Source organism: Corythoichthys intestinalis, chromosome 9 (genome assembly GCF_030265065.1).
Source record: "Corythoichthys intestinalis isolate RoL2023-P3 chromosome 9, ASM3026506v1, whole genome shotgun sequence".
NCBI lineage: Eukaryota > Metazoa > Chordata > Actinopteri > Syngnathiformes > Syngnathidae > Corythoichthys > Corythoichthys intestinalis.
The window spans coordinates 56,401,823-56,420,507 of record NC_080403.1 but is presented as its reverse complement, the minus strand read 5'-3'; the positions used below and the strand labels follow the sequence as shown (position 1 = coordinate 56,420,507).

The window sequence follows — 18,685 nt, the reverse complement described above, 5'->3', positions numbered from 1 at the left end:
ATCTGCAATAGGTAAAACGCTTGGTGTAAAGAAATCAACTGTGGGAGCAATTATTAGAAAATCGAAGACATGCAAGACCACTGATAATCCCCCTCGATCTGGGGCTCCATGCAGGATCTCACCCCGTGGAGTCAAAATGATAACAAGAACGGTGAGCAAAAATCCCAGAACCACACGGGGGGACCTAGTGAATGACCTACAAAGAGCTGGGACCACAGTAACAAAGGCTACTATCAGTAACACAATGCACCGCCAGGGACTCAAATCCTGCACTGCCAGATGTGTCCCCCTGCTGAAGCCAGTACACGTCCAGGCCCATCGGCGGTTCGCTACAGAGTACTTGGATGATCCAGAAGAGGACTGGGAGAATGTGTTATGGTCAGATGAAACCAAAATAGAACTTTTTGGTAGAAACACAGGTTCTCGTGTTTGGAGGAGAAGGAATACTGAATTGCATCCGAAGAACACCATACCCACTGGGAAGCATGGGGGTGGAAACATCATGCTTCGGGGCTGTTTTTCTGCAAAGGGACCAGGACGACTGATCTGTGTAAAGGCCATTTATCGAGAGATTTTGAGTGAAAATCTCCTTCCATCAGCAAGGGCATTGAAGATGAGATGTGGCTGGGTCTTTCAAGATGACAATGATCCCAAACACACAGCCATGCAACAGAGGAGTGGCTTCCTAAGAAGCATTTCAAGGTCCTGGAGTGGCCTAGCCAGTCTCCAGATCTCAACCCCATAGAAAATCTGTGGACGGAGTTGAAAGTCCGTGTTGCCCAACGACAGCCCCAAAACATCACTGCTCTAGAGGAGATCTGCATGGAGGAATGGGCCAAAATACCAGCAACAGTGTGGGAAAAGCTTGTGAAGAGTGGTGGGTATTGACCAAAAACTTATATTCCACCATGATTTGCAAATAAATTTTTTTAAAAATCAAATAATGTGATTTTCTGAGATTTTTTCCACATTCTGTCCCTCATGGTTGAGGTTTACCCATGTTGACAGTTACAGGCCTCTCTAATATTTTCAAGTGGAAGAACTTGCACAATTAGTGGTTGAGTAAATACTTATTTGCCCCACTGTATGTCCGTGTGTCTGTTTCTGTCTTTTTATGTGTCTGTTAATCTGTACATGTCTGTCTGTGTCTTTATATGTGTCTATCTGTCTTTTTGTCAATGTGTCTTTCTATGTGTCTGTCTGTATGTCTATGTGCCTGTCAATGTGTCTTTTTGTTTTTGTGTCTTTCTATGTGTCTGTCCGTCTACCTAGCTATGTGTGTCTGTCTGTCTGTCAGTCTGTCTGTCCATGTCCGTCTGTGTTTGTCCATCTATCTGTCCATCTGTTTGTCTATGTGTCTGTCTTTCTATGTGTCTGTCTCTCCATCAGTGTGGCCATCTGTCCGTCTGTGTGTTTGCTTCTATGTGTCTGTTTATGTGTCCGTCTGTCTCTCTGTCTAAATGTGTTGTACCAAAGAAAATAATAGAACATTGATACATGTCAATGTACAAGCAGCTGCCAAAGGTCAGTCAAAAGAAAATGCTTAAAAATAGCAAAACACATTATTATTTGTCATGCAAATGTAAAAACAGTACTAAACTTAAAAGGGGGCAGGGGGTTAAATTAGCACCTATGAAAATATTTGTCACTATGTTTGAAATAAGTGGCCAAAGAAAGTGCCAAATGACGGTTAAAAGTTCCGAGTTAATCTGTTAACGCTTTGTTGGACTGATGTCTGATGAGATTTTTTTTAAGCTTCACATCAAGGTCGTCTATAAGAGCCAGCGTTTAGAACTCAATGGCAATTTCATTTCAGAGGTTCATCCGTATCTGTGCAGATGATCATTTTGCTTCAAGTCCAAATGAGGATAATTCCGCCTAGGTCAACGTTGCTACTTTGTAATGTCCCATTTTGGTTTAATAATTAACCCCAATTCATCTCCACTCTTCTGCATTCATAAAAACAATCAGCTTGCTCCCTGACCTCGCACCATACTCGTTAACCCTCCTTTTTTTCCCTCTTAAATCCATTCAACACGACTGACACCTGTCAATGTACAAGCCAGCTACGAAAGAAAAACCCTTCCCCACCAAATAAATGAAACTCAGCAAACCAGAAACACTTCTTTGTTAACAAATTTTTGACAGCTGATCAGGAGACATTTGCTAACTTTTGGGAGTTTAATGCCTCAAAGTAGGGCTGTCAAAATTATTGCGTTAACGAGCGGTAATTAATATTTTAAATTACTCACATTAAAATATTTGACGCAATTAACGCACATGCCCCCGCTCAAACAGATTAAAATGACAGTACAGTGTAATGCCCGCTTGTTACTTGTTTTTTGGTGTTTAGCGCCCTCTGCTGGCGCTTGGGTCCAACTGATTTTATGGGTTAATACTAAAGATGTCCCGATCGATCGGGTCCGATCACGTCATTTACAAAGTATCGGAATCGGTAAAAAATATCGGACATGCCTTTTTTAAATTTTTTTATTTTATTTTTTTATTTTATTAAATCGTTTTGTAATTGTATTTAACATTACAGACAAAATTTCTTACATTCATCCAGAGTCTTTAGTTTTGGCTTAAAGTAGGGCTATCAAATTAATCGCGTAAACGGCGGTAAATACATTTTTTTTAATTAATCTTGTTAAAATATTTAATGCAATTAACGCAGGCGCTGCACGACCCACTCACGTTCTATCTGTAATGGCGCCATTTTACCTATATTTAGAGCTAACAGGCAACGTAAAATGAATAGAGAGAATTTTGGCAGTCTTTGGAGCCTCTTTTTAATTGGCTAAAGCCTTAAAATTCCTCTCTCAAAAATTAGAAATATCGTGGGAAGCAATGTGGGGAAGAACGGTAGTGGTTGATCTTTTCCTTAACACTCTATGTTACTTCCCAACGCAGAGAAGATATATCAATTGGTGCCGCTACGCACAGTCAGGGTTGCACTTCCCATTATGCATTTGGGCAGAACGGTTAAATGGCTACAGTATCATTTACTGAAAGCTCAACAAATACACTAGATGGCAATATTTAGTCACAATATACAAAGTCACATTTATCCTTTAAGAATTACAAGTCTTTCTATCTGTGGATCCCTCTCATAGAAAAAATGTGAATAATGTAAATGCCATCTTGAGGATTTATTGTCATAATAAACAAATACAGTACTTTTGTACTGTATGTTGAATGTATATATTCGTCCGAGTTTTATTTATTTTTTTCTTAATGCATTGCCAAAATGTATATGATCGGAAAAAATTATCGGGACTGATTGGAATTGAATCGGGAGCAAAAAAAAAAAAAAAGCAATCGGATCGGGAAATATCGGGATCGGCAGATACTCAAACTAAAACGATCGGGATCGGATCGGGAGCAAAAAAACATGATCGGAACAACCCTAGTCAGTACCATGAGTGAGCATGGTGTAATTATTTACATCAACAATGGCGAGCAACTATTTTATTTTTTGATTGAAAATTTGACAAATTTTAATAAAACGAAAACATTAAGAGGGGTTTTAATATAAAATTTCTATAACTTGTACTAACATTTATCTTTTAAGAACTACAAGTCTTTCTATCCATGGATCACTTTAAGAGAATGTTAATAATGTTAATGCCATCTTGTGGATTTATTGTATACAGTACTTATGTACCGTATGTTGAATTTATATATCCTTCTTGTGTCTTATCATTCCATTCCAACAATAATTTACAGAAAAATATGGCATATTTTATAGATGGTTTGAATTGTGATTAATTACGAATAATTAATTTTTAAGCTGTAATTAACTCGATTAAAAATTCTAATCGTTTGACAGCCCTAACCCCAAGTCATAAACAAATTAAGAACATAAGATAACGTCCAAAACAGGAGCCGTCAAAACGTCAGCCTTTGCAATTTACAGTTTTGAATGATACTGTGAGCGGTCCTCATTGAACAGCCTGCATATTAAAATTCTGATTTGAATACGCGGCCCCTCTTGCATCGTTAATCAAGAGCAAAAATTTTTTAATAAGACAACTGTCAGAAAGATGGGATATCAACAGCAATAATATTTCCAACTCAAGCCTATCTGACAGCATCAAAAAAAAAAATCGCAATTTATCAGTCCGACAGCAGAATAATTTGACACACTTGTTGTATATTGATCCTTCTGGTGCGTATATAACATGCACTGACCTCCTCCTCTGAATGGACAAGTCTGGAAGTGACCCCAGTGGTGTAGATGCTACCGCTAGCATCTTCATGGATTCTAATGTTGGACTTCCGGCTCCGAGTTTCTGGATCCCTCGCACCATCAAACAAGTCCAGGATCTCTTCATTGTAAAGCTGAAACAAATACAGTATTCACATTAAAATTCAGAAGTATGGTGGTACCTCAAGATTCGAAATTAATTCGTTCCAGAGTGGCTTTCGTATCATGTTTTTTTTTTTTTTTTTTTTTTTTTAAATGGCTTACGCTAATTCGTTTTTTTAGATCCACTAAAACACTACATTAATTTTGCTTTATTTCTTTATTTGTAATGCTTTGTCACCCCCTAGTGGCTCTTAAGTGTAAGTAATTTGTTAGGTTCCAGTTAATTCTCTTCCGGTTCAGCTTATTCCGGCCTGAGAGACAGTTTCTTTCCAGGAGGTGTCACCGTACTGAAGTTTGCACTGAAATGTCAATGTCATTGCACTGCTAATGCCACAGCATTGTCACAAGCATCTCACTAAGTAATATGTTCTCAGACATCTGTCTCAATCTGTGTAGTGCATAATCTGGGGAATGCATATGCAATATTTGCACAGTTACATTATAATTTATTGCACTGTTAAATGAATATCTATTCGCAAATTGTCATTTGCATGGAGAGCAAATAAAGTATTTAGTCAACAATTGTGCAAGTTCTCCTACTTGAAAAGATTAGAGAGGCCTGTAATTGTCAACATGGGTAAACCTCAACCATGAGAGACAGAATGTGGGTAAAAAAACAGAAAATCACATTGTTTGATTTTTAAAGAATTTAGCTCCAAATTAGAGTAGAAAATAAGTATTTGGTCGCCTACAAACAAGATTTCTGGCTGTCAAAGAGGTCTAACCTATTGTAACGAGGTCTAACGAGGCTCCACTCGTTACCTGTATTGATAGCACATGTTTTAAATCATTATCGGTATAAAAGACACTTGTCCACAACCTCAGTCAGTCACACTCCAAACTCCACTATGGCCAAGACCAAAGAGCTGTCGAAGGACATCAGAGACAAAAATTGTAGACGTGCACCAGGCTGGGAAGACTTAATCTGCAATAGGTAAAACGCTAGGTTTACAGAAATCAACTGTGGGAGCAATTATTAGAAAATGGAAGACATATAAGACCACTGATAATCTCCCTTGATCTGGGGCTCCATGCAAGATCTCACCCCGTGGCGTCAAAATGATAACAAGAACGGTGAGCAAAGATCCCAGAACCACACGGGGGACCTAGTAAATGACCTACAGAGAGCTGGGACCACAGTAAAAAGGCTACTATCAGTAACACAATGCGCCGCCAGGGACTCAAATCCTGCACTGTCAGACGTGTCCCACTGCTGAAGAAAGTACACGTCCAGGCCCGTCAGCGGTTCGCTAGAGAGCATTTGGATAATGTCATGGTCAGATGAAACCAAAATAGAACTTTTTGGGAGAAACACAGGTTCTCGTGTTTGGAGGGGAATTGCATCCGAAGAACACCATACCCACTATGACGCATGGGGGTGGAAACATCATGCTTTGGGGCTGTTTTTCTGCAAAGGGACCAGGACGACTGATCTGTGTAGAGGAAGGAATGAATGGTGCCAAGTATCGAGAGATTTTGAGTGAAAATCTCCTTCAATTAGCAAGGGCATTGAAGATGAGACGTAGCTGGGTCTTTCAGCATGTCAATGATCCCAAACACACAGCCAGGGCAACAAAGAAGTGGCTTCGTTAGAAGCATTTCAAGGTGCTGGAGTGGCCTAGCCAGTCTGTAGATCTCAACCCCATAGAAAATCTGTGGAGGGAGTTGAAAGTACGTGTTGCCCAATGACAGCTCCAAAACATCAGTGCTCTAGAGGAGATCTGCATGGAGGAATGGGCCAAAATACCAGCAACAGTGTGTGAACAGCTTGTGATGAGTTACAGAAAACGTTTGGCCTCCGTTATTGCCAACAAAGGTTACATAACAAAGTTTTGAGATGAACTTTTGGTATTGACCAAATACTTATTTTCCACCATGATTTGCAAATAAATTCTTTAAAAATCAAATAATGTGATTTTCTGGGGTTTTTCCCCCCACATTCTCTCTCATGGTTGAGCTTTACCCATGTTGACAATTACAGGCCTCTTTAATATTTTCAAGTGGGAGAACTTGCACAATTAGTGGTTGAATAAATACTTATTTGCCCCACTGTATATTATCAGTCCTATTCATAATGTCATTGGATTTATTGGGATGACGTCATTATTCCTATAATTGGACCGATAATTATCGGACCTTATCGTGTACCTGTACTTGCTATTGTGCTTTTCTTTTATGTAGAGTTGTCCGATATTGACTTTTTAACCGATATTCCAATATTGTCCAACTCCAAAAATCCGATACCGATATCAAACAGATACCGATATATGCAGTTTTGGACTTAACATGCTATGGCTAATTGTATTGTGACGGCCCAATAATTATTATGCCCACATAACAAATCCCAAGTATCTTAGCTTGGCGTTATCTAACGGTCAATAAGTATAACGGCTGTGCTAAGCTGTGACCAGCCCTTGTACAAAGACAGAAGGCTACTAAATTCACTTTAAAGGCAACATGCATATTGGCCCAAGACCGATAACGAAAAACAGATTTCGATATAATCCAATATCATTTGAACATACTTTTATCGATACGCTAATATCGGACAACTCTGGTTTGACGTGGTGGTGATTATTAAAGACGTGATAGGACCGTCCGATCACGTCATTTACAAAGTATCGGAATCGGCAAAAAAATATCGGACATGCCTTTTTTAATATATATATATATATATATATATATATATATATATATATATATATATATATATGTTTTTTTTTAAATTTATTTATTTATTTTTTTTTTTAATTGTTTTCTAATTGTATTTAACATTACAGACAAAATGTCTTACATTCATCCAGAGTCTTTAGTTTTGGCTTAAAGTAGGACTATCAAATTTATCGCGTAAACGGCGGTAATTTTTTTTTTTTTTTTTTAATTAATCACATTGAAATATTTAATGCAATTAACGCATGCGCTGCATGACCCACTCACACATTGTCGCGTTCAATCTATAATGGCGCCGTTCTACCTAGATATAGAGCTAACAGGCAGCGTAAAATGAGTAGAGATAATTTTGGCAGTCTTTGGAGCCTCTTTTTAATTGGCTAAAGCCTTAAAATCCCTCTCTCAAAAATTACAAATATCGTGGGAAGCAATGTGGGGAAGAACGAGTGGTTGATTTTTTTCTTAACACCATATTGTTAATTCCCAACACAGAGAAGATATATCAATTGGTGCCACTATGCACGGTCATGGTTGCACTTCCCATTATGCATTTGGGCAGAACAGTTAAATGGCTACAGTATCATTTACTGAAAGCTCAACAAATACGCTAGATGGCAATATTTAGTCACAATATACAAAATCATATTTATCCTTTAAGAATTACAAGTCTTTCTATCCGTGGATCCCTCTCACAGAAAGAATGTTAATAATGTAAAAGCCATCTTGAGGATTTATTGTCATAATAAACAAATACAGTACTTGTGTACTCTATGTTGAATGTATATATTCGTCCCAGTTTTATTCATTTTTTTCTTAATGCATTGCCAAAATGTATATGATCGGGAAAAATTATCGGGAATGATTGGAATTGAATCAGGAGCAAAAAAAAAAAAAAAAGCAATCGGATCGGGAAGTATCGGGATCGGCAGATACTCAAACGATCGGGATCGGATCGGGAGCAAAAAAACATGATCGGAACAACCCTAGTGATTATGTTGAAAGTTTAAATCTTGTTGTACTCTTCACAATGCCAATAAACTCTTTCTATTCTGCTCCCTTCTACAGATGTTCTCACATGACTCCTTGAACTCAAAAAGCGCTAACTTTAACAGCCATTGCTTGTTATTTTATCTTGCCATTTTTCGCGTACCGAAGCTTTCGTATCTCGAGGTACCACTGTATTTGCAAACAGTATATTAAGAAGAGGTTACCCGGGCAGAAAAGCCTAAAATAATATTTCATTGTTTCCTGATCATCCTTATTGAAAGAAACCTAATTTACACAGACCATTTGCCTAATAGATCATATGACGGATGACTGAGGCCAAGGGTCACGAAATTAAACTGAAAGCTCAGCTGTTCCAACCTATTACCAAAGACACACACGCACACATTCATTATCAACAGAGATGACCTTTTGACCTGTGAAGATACCGACAACAGAGAGCAATCGCAAAAACAGACGTATTACCAACAACCAACCCATAAGACGCAGAAGGGTAATACAATTATTTTAAACCAAATCAAATTATCCACCCGAGCTTCCAATGAAATTTAAAAAAAGAATCCAGCAGAAGCTAGCTGGCTTTTTATCGCATTGCTCACAAACATGCTTCAGTGATGAAAACTAACGTCAGTCGTAATAGCAAATATTCATCAGGACAGAGCGCAGCAGACACTCCTGCCCATCTGCCATCAAGTTGTCACTTTTTGTTTGCGGAAGGGGGTCTGATTCTCGTTTCCCCTTTTCGGCCCATCTGGTTGGAGTTAATAAGGCCAGTCACCAGTGTTGTTTTGGTAGCCATTTTAAATTTCGTCTTTTGAATAAAATACTTATTAGCCTTAATCCTATCTTATTTACATTCATTATATTCGTTGGCAACTAATTTATCAATCGATTTTAATCAATTTAATCGATTAGTGGTTTCAGCCTTAATTAGAGGTCACTTTCTGTCAATGGAATGTTGAATAGGACTAGGGTGACCATATTTTGATTTCCAAAAAAGGACACTCGGCCTTGCCTGGAGATAGTTGAATTTTACCCAAAGGTGCATACATCACTTTAATATACAGTGGTATGAAAAAGTATCTGAACTAGTGCTGCAACGATTAATCCAATAACTCGAGTATTCGATAAGAAAAAAATATTCAAATTAAATTAACCCTTTAACACCTAAGCCTATTTTGGCCGAATTTGCATGCATTTGATGTTGCCTTTATATTTCAAAGAAAAAATTGTTCACAATGGCCAAGTTGGGTCCCTTTTTTAAGGACACCTTGAACTTCATGTCCAAACTGTTGTTTTCTTCACTGACCAATTATAATCCACATTTTGGACCCAAAAAAACAAAAAAATCCCAAAATATTTTTTCAAAATTTGTAATGTTGATGTCCCATTGACAACCAAACATGCTCGACCAAACATTTTGAAGCTTGATAATATTTATTCTACTTGTTAGGATAAACATTCAATAGAAAAAAATAAGATTGAATAGTTTTATGTCTGACAATTCAACACAAACAGCAAGTATGGTCATAGGCGCTTTTGGCCTTTACACATACTATGGTCAAAACGAGTTATATACAGTGCAAAATAGTGAGAAAAAAAAAAATATATATATATATATATATATATATATATATATGTCATCTAACACAAAAAGGGTTTGGAGAATATCTCTTTGTGAAGTTAGGTATTATACCCATCACCTTATCTAAAGTATTTGCGTACATGCAACCAAGCTTTTCGAACACTCATCTTTATAAAATTTTCTTGAAGAAAAATGTATATAACATTGAAAAAAAGTATTTAAAAAAATATTGACAAGTAGTTCTGTTCAATTCAAATTTTTCTGGCATACGACCCAAAAGTTTGTTTTTTTTTTTTGCGAGCTCAATAAAGCTTCTGCATGAACAGGTCACGGAGCTGCGTCACACACCACATCACACAGCCTACTCCGTCCCGTTTGCGCGCTGCTGTCAGCCTGTCACTTCTACGCGTAGAAACGCCGACTCATCCCAGGAAAACAACGGCAAATACGGCTCATCTTCTTCCTTGAGTTAATGAAATAATGCATTAGCTTGCGCTAAATTTAGTTTTAGATTCATTCTGCACCTTTCAAAGTCGCTCGCTCAAACTGGCCGTTGTATGCTTCAGCATGCCTCCTTTTCCTTAGTTGGCGCCTCGCTCGGAAATGCATTTAATTTTTTTTTTTTCAACAAATGTCCACATTCGGTTCGTCCTTCTTGACATTACAACGACTCTTGGGATATGTAGTCTTTTGTGCTTCTTTTGGTTTAGAAAAAGGACAAGAAATGATGGAAATATGGAGATAGATACATGGTCCATGCAGCGTTTTAATGCATATTTATGAGTGCAATAAAACTATAAAACTCAAATGACAGTATCTCCCGTTTTTCTTGGTCGATTGACTTCAAATAAAAACTGGTGTGGACATCAACTTCCGTACTTTCAAATGAGACCAACCAGCGGCACGTGGGTGACGTAATTACAGCATGACGAAGCTTCAAAGACGATATGGGTAAACGCGTCGCTGCCGACACGTTCGGTGTTAAAGGGTTAAACCAATACTCGAAGCAACAAAATTTAAGTGGCCTTGTAATGGTTTATTTTTATTTTAAGTGTTTGCTTTTAATTTTATAGATTAGGGTGGGAACACTGCCCTCTGGTCTGCCTCATTTTACGTGGCTGAATCCAACTGCTCCCTGTTAAGACCAACGAAAGCTAAGTTTTTGTTTGGGCTAATGTTTTTTAATGCCTTCATAATTTAGTTTATAGGTACATTTACCGTAATTTCTGGACTATAAGGCGCACCTGAATATAAGCCGCCACCCACCAAATTTGACATGAAAACGGCATGTGTTCATTGATAAGCCTCATTGTATTATGGGATATTTACACCAAAATATATAAACTGGTAACACTTCATTTGACAACGGCATCAAAAGACTGTCATGAAACCAAATGGGAGACAATCAACCTCTGCTGCCACCTTCTGTCAACACTGTTGTCATCGAACATTCCTTCTAGCATGCATTGCGGCACTACAGATGTAAATAACAATCAAAATTCATGTTCTCTGCTAATGATTTCTTCAGTTACTGTTCCAGTTGTTTCATTAATTGCTAGCTATTGTATTTGGTAAGATTTTCTTGGATAGTGGTGCCATAATACTGTCATAATTATGACATGACACTGTGATAATCATTGTTGAATGCTTATAATAGATGTCGGTTAGTGTCATCCAGCAAATTATCTCACTTTTGAATGGACGTAAAAGATCTGAGCTGGACATAAATGGAGTTAGTGACATAATATGCCACATGACACATATTGACATCTGTCGTAAGCTTCAGTAATGCCCATGATAGTGACATGTCATAATTATGACGTTCTTATAACAGTCTTATAATACCGCTGTCAAATAAAGTGTTACCTATTAACCAAAACAAATCATCAAATAAGCCGCACTGGACTATAAGCCGCAGGATTCAAAATGAGGGAAAAAAGTAGCGGCTTATAGTCTGAATATTAGGGTAGTCGTTTTTTGTGGGAGTATGAATCTGAACCATTTGTTAGAAGCATTGTTTACAAAAAAAACAAAAAAAAAGTTAGTATTTTATAGCATTTAAGATAGGGGACTTTTGCTATGTAAATTAGCCAATTGTTCTTTTGTTGTACATAGATCCTCATTTATCTTTTATACCGTTTGAGGCTTATCCCAGGTATTTTAATTTTTCATGTTCCTTACCCGATTACTCGATTATTCAAACCAACTAGTTCATCGATTAATCGACTACTAAAATAATCGATAGCTGCAGCCCTAATCTGAACCTTTTGGAATTTTTCACATTTCTGCAAAAAATCTCCATCATACGTCTCAGTTCATTCCTGCAGTCTATTTCACTTACATACAGTGGGGCAAGTAAGTATTTAGACAACCACTAATTGTGCAAGTTCTCCCACTTGAAAATATTAGAGAGGTCTGTAATTGTCAACATGGGTAAACCTCAACCATGAGAGACAGAATGTGGAAAAAAAAAAAAAAACAGAAAATCACATTGTTTGATTTTTAAAGGGATCCTCTATTTTTAAGACAAGTAATTCTTAAAAGATAAATGTTAGTCTGAGTTATAATAATCTGATATTAAAACCCCTCTTAATGTTTTTGTTTTAATAAAGTTTGTAAAATTATTTTAAGTGATAGGTCGCCATTCTTGTTACATCGCAGTGCGTGACGTCACTGGTCCCGTTGCCGAAATTCCAGCGTGTCACTCGTTAGCTTTCCCAACATGTCGTCAGTTCTACCCTTCCTATTTGAACCAGATCTGAAAAGTGAAGAGCAGGACAGCACTGTCGGTCGTTCACAAGACGAGCTTCAGGGAAAAATGCGTGCAGCAAATACCTGATAAGACAAAAGTTGGGCAAAACTGGTGATGCAAGAGAGTCCTGCTGGGAGGTCCGGTTGGGAGCGAGAGAGCGTATGCTGTCCGGTTTTATAAGCAGATATTCAAGGTAAGCATATTGCGTTTTCAAACTTATCCCAATTTAATTATGTAGATTGTTAGCATCCAGAGCTGTCGTGTGCTTACAGTACAGACCAAAGAGCACACCTTGTGTAATCCATGTCTTGTAGATTGTAACGCGTGGTAGCTAGGATACGTGTATAAAGGTACCAAAAAGGGGAGAAGCTTCCACTATGCGCATTTATTCACAAAAAAATAATATTTCCACCTTGACCTTGGATGCAAGAGAGTCCTGCTGGGAGGTCCGGTTGGGAGCGAGAGTGTATGCTGTCTGGTTTTATTAGCAGATATTCAAGGTAAGCATATTGCGTTTTCAAACTTATCCCAATATGATTATGTAGATTGTTAGCATCCAGAGCTGTCGTGTGCTTACAGTACAGGCCAAAGAGCACACCTTGTGTAATCCATGTCTTGTAGATTGTAACGCTAACGCGTGGTAGCTAGGATACGTGTATAAAAGTACCAAAAAGGGGAGAAGCTTCCACTATGCACATTTATTCACAAAAAAATAATATTTCCACCTTGACCACTCTTCACTCGGAAGCACAGCAGTACGCAAACACGCGTTCCCTGACGAACTCCCAACACTGTTGTGAGGTCCAGGTCAGAGTCACTGTCGTCATTGTAGCGTGCCATAGTGCTTTAATTGTTTAGTATGATTTGGGGAAAACTCCCACGATGAATAGTCAACATAAAAGATAGCAATAGTAATCCAAATCCGCTTTTATTACTCACTCGAAGATCCAGGAATTAGACAGATTCCATGGTAATGTCGCAGCCGCGTCAGGCCATCGATTCCACAAAATAGACTGATCCGAAAAGCTGCTGTTTGGGACCGACGAATCAAAAAAATGGACAGATCCGAAACCAATATTGCAGACGCGGTGGGACCGTCGGATCCAGAAAATAGACGGATCCCTTACTTGACTGAGGATCCAGTAAAAATGTTCGGGCGCCAGTTGTAATGCGTGGTGGGTAGGATACGTGCATACAGGGACCAAAAATGGGGAGAAGCTTCCACTTATGCACATTTATTCACGAAAAATAATTCCACCTTGACCACTCACAATTTGGCTAGCGGGATTCCGACAATCTGGCTCAAAGGTCAAATTCCAACATCGTCGACGAACTATTTTCATTATCGCCAACGTTGATGAAAACAACAATCTATCACACACACATCTGCCCTTGTATATGCAATTTCCTCTACGTCACGTACCTCAAGAAACTGGGCGCTGACTTTAAATTCAGGCGGCTGGATGCCGGCATCTTTGGCTTGCTCCTTCCTGCGCTGGATTCCTTCAAAGAGCTGGTTAACTGCTCGCGGGATGATGCCCTGCTCCGGCAGGCTCAGACTCACATCGAAACCGGTCCCCATGGTGTAGGTCTTCCCAGAACCTGTCTGAATAAAGCACAGTGCAACTCTGGTATTTTATTTTAAGAAATAGGATATTCTTACAATAGAAAACAACCTACATTTTTACATAAAATATTTGGCCAAAAATAAACTAGTCCAACCCACAAGATCTAGTGTAATTGCCATAAATGTGGCCCGTGAACCAAAATGAGTTTGACAATCCTGCCAACCCAATGCAGTGTGATGAAAGGGTTTGCAGATCTACAAGCAAACAGCACCTGAATACACAGAAATGTAAAACCCCAAATAATCCTATTCATAAACCATTTTGGGATTATTGCACATTCTGGGTAATCCGATCAAAAACCGACAGTTCAGGTGAAGGTATCGAGGCACAACAACGTTCTCACGCACACTGCATATTTTAAAAAGCAGAGCAACAAAGTAATACTGCTGCTTTGTTCTTTACTGAAGGGGATGACGATCACTTGATTGGTAGGAATGACAGGTGAACACAGGACATTTGTATAGGTAGAGTTCACTTGAAACCTACCTGGCCATAAGCAAACACGGTGGCGTTGTAGCCCTCAAAACAGCCTTCTATGAGCTTGTGCACACACGCTTGGTAGATGCTCTGCTGTTCCGAGTCGATGTCAAAAACAAAGTCGTAGGTGAAGGCCTTGTCTTTCCCCAGGAGGACTTGCGGCTCTCCCGGTGTGACCATCGTGCACACGTGGCAACCCTCGATCTTCTCTTTGGCCATCTGAGGACGTATCCTGAAAGATGACAGAAAACAGATGTGACGTGAGCCGATGTAGTAGAAGACCTCATGTTAGCTATTTTGGTACTGTTCTTGTAAAGGTTGACCGATATATCGGGTCGATATATGATTTTTTTTTTTTTTTTTTAAGATCGGCCATTGGCCAAAATGTAGCCGATATAATACAAGAACTCATGTTAGCTATTTTGGTACTGTTCTTATAGAGGTTGACCGACATATCGGTCAGATATATGGAATTTTTTTCAAGATCGGCCGTTGGCCAATTTATAGCCGATATAAAAGGAGAACTCATGTTAGATTTTTTGGAAGTGATCTTTCTTGGTTGACCGATATATCGGTCCGACATATGGACTTTTTTCAAGATTAGACATTGGCCAATATTAGTAGAACTCATGTTAGCTATTTCGGCACTGATCTTTCGTATAATGGTTAACCAATATATCGGTCCGATATATGAACTTTCTTCAATATGGGCCATTGGCCAATATAATAGAAGAACTCATGTTAGCTATTTTGGGACTGATCTTTCGTATAAAGGTTAACCGATATATCGGTCCGATATATGGACTTTTTTCAAGACTGGCGATTGACCAATATATAGCCGATAATAGAAGAAGAATTCCTGTTAGGTATTTTGGTACTGATCTTTCTTATATAGGTCGACTGATATATCGGTCCGATATAGGGATTTTTTTTTCAAGATCAGCCATTGGCCAATTTACAGCCGATATAACAGAAGAACTCATGTTAGCTTTTTTGGAACGGATCTTTCCTGGTTGACCGATATAGCGGTCCAATATATGGACTTTGTCAAGATCAGCCATTGGCCAATATATAGCCGATATAAAAGGCGAACCCATGTTAGCTATTTTGGGACTGAGCTTTCTTATAAAGGTTTACCGACATATCGGTCCGATATATGGACTTTGTCAAGATCAGCCATTGGCCAATATATAGCCGATATAAAAGACGAACTCATGTTAGCTATTTTGAGACTGATCTTTCTTATAAAGGTTGGCCAATATATCGGTCCGATTTATGGACGTTTTTCAAGATCGGCCATTGGCCAATGTATAGCCAATATAGCAGAAGAACTCATCTTAGCTTTTTTGCTACTGATCTTTCTTGGTTGACCGATATATGGACTTTTTTCAAGATCAGCCATTGGCCAATATAATAGAAGAACTCATGCCATGTATTTTGGTACTGATCTTTCTTATAAAGGTTGACCGACATATTGGTCCGATATATGGACTTTTTTCTAGATTGCCCATTGACCAATATATAGCCGATATAATAAAAGAACTCATGTTAGCTATTTTGGGACTGATCTTTCTTATAAAGGCTGGCCGATATATCGGTCCGATATATGGACGTTTTCCAAGATCGGCCATTGGTCAATATATAGCCGATATAATAGAACAATTCAATGTTTAGCTGTTTTGGTACTGATCTTTCTTATAAAGGTTGACCGATATATCGGCCTGATATATGGACTTTTTTTCAAGATCAGCCATTGGCCAATGTACAGCAGATATAACAGAAGAACTCATGTTAGCTTTTTTGGTACTGATCATTCTTGGTTGACCGGTATATCGGTCCACTATATATGGACTTTTTTCAAGATCAGCCATTGGCCAATATAATAGAAGAACTCATGCTAGGTATTCTGGTACTAATCTTTCTTATAAAGGTTGACCGATATATCGGTCGGATATATGGACTTTTTTCAAGATTGGCCATTGGCCAATATATAGCCGATATAATAAAATAACTCATGTTAGCTATTTGGGTACTGATCTTTCTTATAAAGGTTGACCGATATAGGAATTTTTTTCAAGATCAGCCATTGACCAATATATAGCAGATGTAATAAAAAGAACTCATGTTAGCTATTTTGGTACTGTTTTTTCTCATAAAGGTTGTCCAATATATCAGTCCGATATATGGACTTTTTTAAATATCGGTCATTGGCAAATATATAGCCCATATAATAGAAGAACTCAAGTTAGCAATTTTGGTACTGATCTTTCTTATAAAGGTTGACCGATATATGGAATTTTTTCAAGATCTGCCAATGTATAACCAATATGATAGAAGAACTCATGTTAGCAATTTTGGTCCTGTTCTTATAAAGGTTGGCCAATATATCGGTCCAATATATGGACGTTTTTCGAGATCAGCCATTGCCCAATATTTAGCAACATAATACAAGAATTCATGTTTAGCTGTTTTGGTTCTGATCCCTCTTATAAATGTTGACCAATATATCGGTCCGAAATATGGACTTTTTTCATGATTAGCCACTGGCCAATGTATAGCTTATATAACAGAAGAACTCATGTTAGCTTTTTTGGTACTGATCTTTCTTGGTTGACCGATATATCGGTCCGATATATGGACTTTTTTCAAGATCAGCCATTGGCCAATATAATAGAAGAACTCATGCTAGGTACAGGACCCTTCAGGGTACGACTCTTAACCAAGCACAGGAAGTTTGACGCAGACATGTTGTATGTTTGCCAAGTTATGACTGTTCAAAATTTGTGGCGAGACAAAATGGCGACTGACATTTTTACTTTCCTGTTTGGACCCTTTTGCCTTAACGAAACCTCAATATTATAATATAAAACCTGAACACATGTTTTAAAACTCCCCTGATGCAGGTTTGAGGCCAATTTTTCTTTTTTTTCCCTTGGAGGAGGGGCCTGTCCAGTAAAAAGGGCATTTCCTGTTTCCAGCAGGGAGCGCCAGGCCTAATGGGTAATATTACAATGCAGTCATGTTCAGGCTGGGATACCTTACATACATGCCAGATATGAAAAAGACTGAAAATTTGAGTTCTTGGTGATTAACTTAATTTGGCGTATTGCCAAAAAATAAAAGGCCGACTTTGGCACCCCGTCCAGGTCAGGGCTGTGAATGAAAACTCACCATCTTGATAACTTAAGATCTCATGTGTCTCATGAACAGTCTCACCAATTTTGAGGAAGCTTCAACTAACTCCCTAGGTGCCAATCTCTCAGATATACAACCAGTAACTCGATATAAATTCCACATTCGGTCCAAAATACCTGATTTCCTGTTGGTTTTGGAATACAGGTGCATAACACTTTTTGGGGCAGTTTCGCACAAGGTATCAACTCCACAAATTTCATCCTCTACGTTGAAAAAACCTAATAGGAGAGGCCTTTTTGAAATTGCTCGGGCACTAAAAACAAGACATAAACTAGTTCTGGCAAGTCTTTGAGAGAAAATCGGACATCCTAGCAAGTTCTTACTTCATGCACAATCTGTAAATCCCACTAATTTAAATCTTGCAGTTGTGACAGGCAGTTCATTGCAATTAATTGCTTTAGAACGACATCCCAGGTGTGAAGTAATCTTTGATTTGATGAGTCTGGAACAGCCCAAACTCACTAGCGGCCAAAGTCATTCAAATGTGGCTCGTTTGACATCTTTGCTAGCTGCAATATGTTTATACAGTCGTGCTTCTATTCTGTTTAACTAAAAGGGACTGCTCGAACTCATTTGTAATGGAATAAAAAAGCAGGAGTTCGATTTATCTGCTTGTCTTGCCAAGAAAAATGCTCTCAAGTGGAAATTAAATGTAAGATCTGTGGTACAGTCGTGTGGTCATATTGGCCTTTGTGTGTGTGGAGAGGTAATCACTTTAGAAAACAGACAACATGATGAGTCGACATTATCGGAGCACTGTTTCCCACTCAAAGTGCTAAACTGAAGATCAATTCTGAGGGGATGCAAATCAGATGGTTCTTTCACTGAGACCACTAATAGGATATTGAAACAAAGACCCTCACATATCACTCAAACAAGAGTTGGCATATCACAAGGAGAATAAACGGTCCTAGAAAATGCAATTTCTAGAGTAATGGCGATGGTATTTTTGATATGACGATTCTTATATCAGATCACTTCCTATTGATTTGGGGCATTTT

The 18,685-nt window shown here is 38.4% G+C and overlaps 1 protein-coding gene across 5 annotated transcripts in view; it reads right to left on the bottom strand.

Annotated features, from left to right (window-relative positions):
* kif21b (kinesin family member 21B) overlaps nt 1-18,685 on the bottom strand; it is a 159,756-nt gene that overhangs the window by 88,168 nt on the left and 52,903 nt on the right. For all 5 annotated transcript variants that reach the window (XM_057845038.1, XM_057845041.1, XM_057845040.1 and 2 more), the window contains exons 2-4: nt 14,499-14,721; nt 13,808-13,990; nt 4,195-4,344 (exon numbers count right to left, since the gene is read on the bottom strand). In XM_057845038.1, coding sequence (XP_057701021.1) covers nt 4,195-4,344; nt 13,808-13,990; nt 14,499-14,721 — 556 coding nt within the window. The remainder of the gene's footprint in view (nt 1-4,194; nt 4,345-13,807; nt 13,991-14,498; nt 14,722-18,685) is intronic.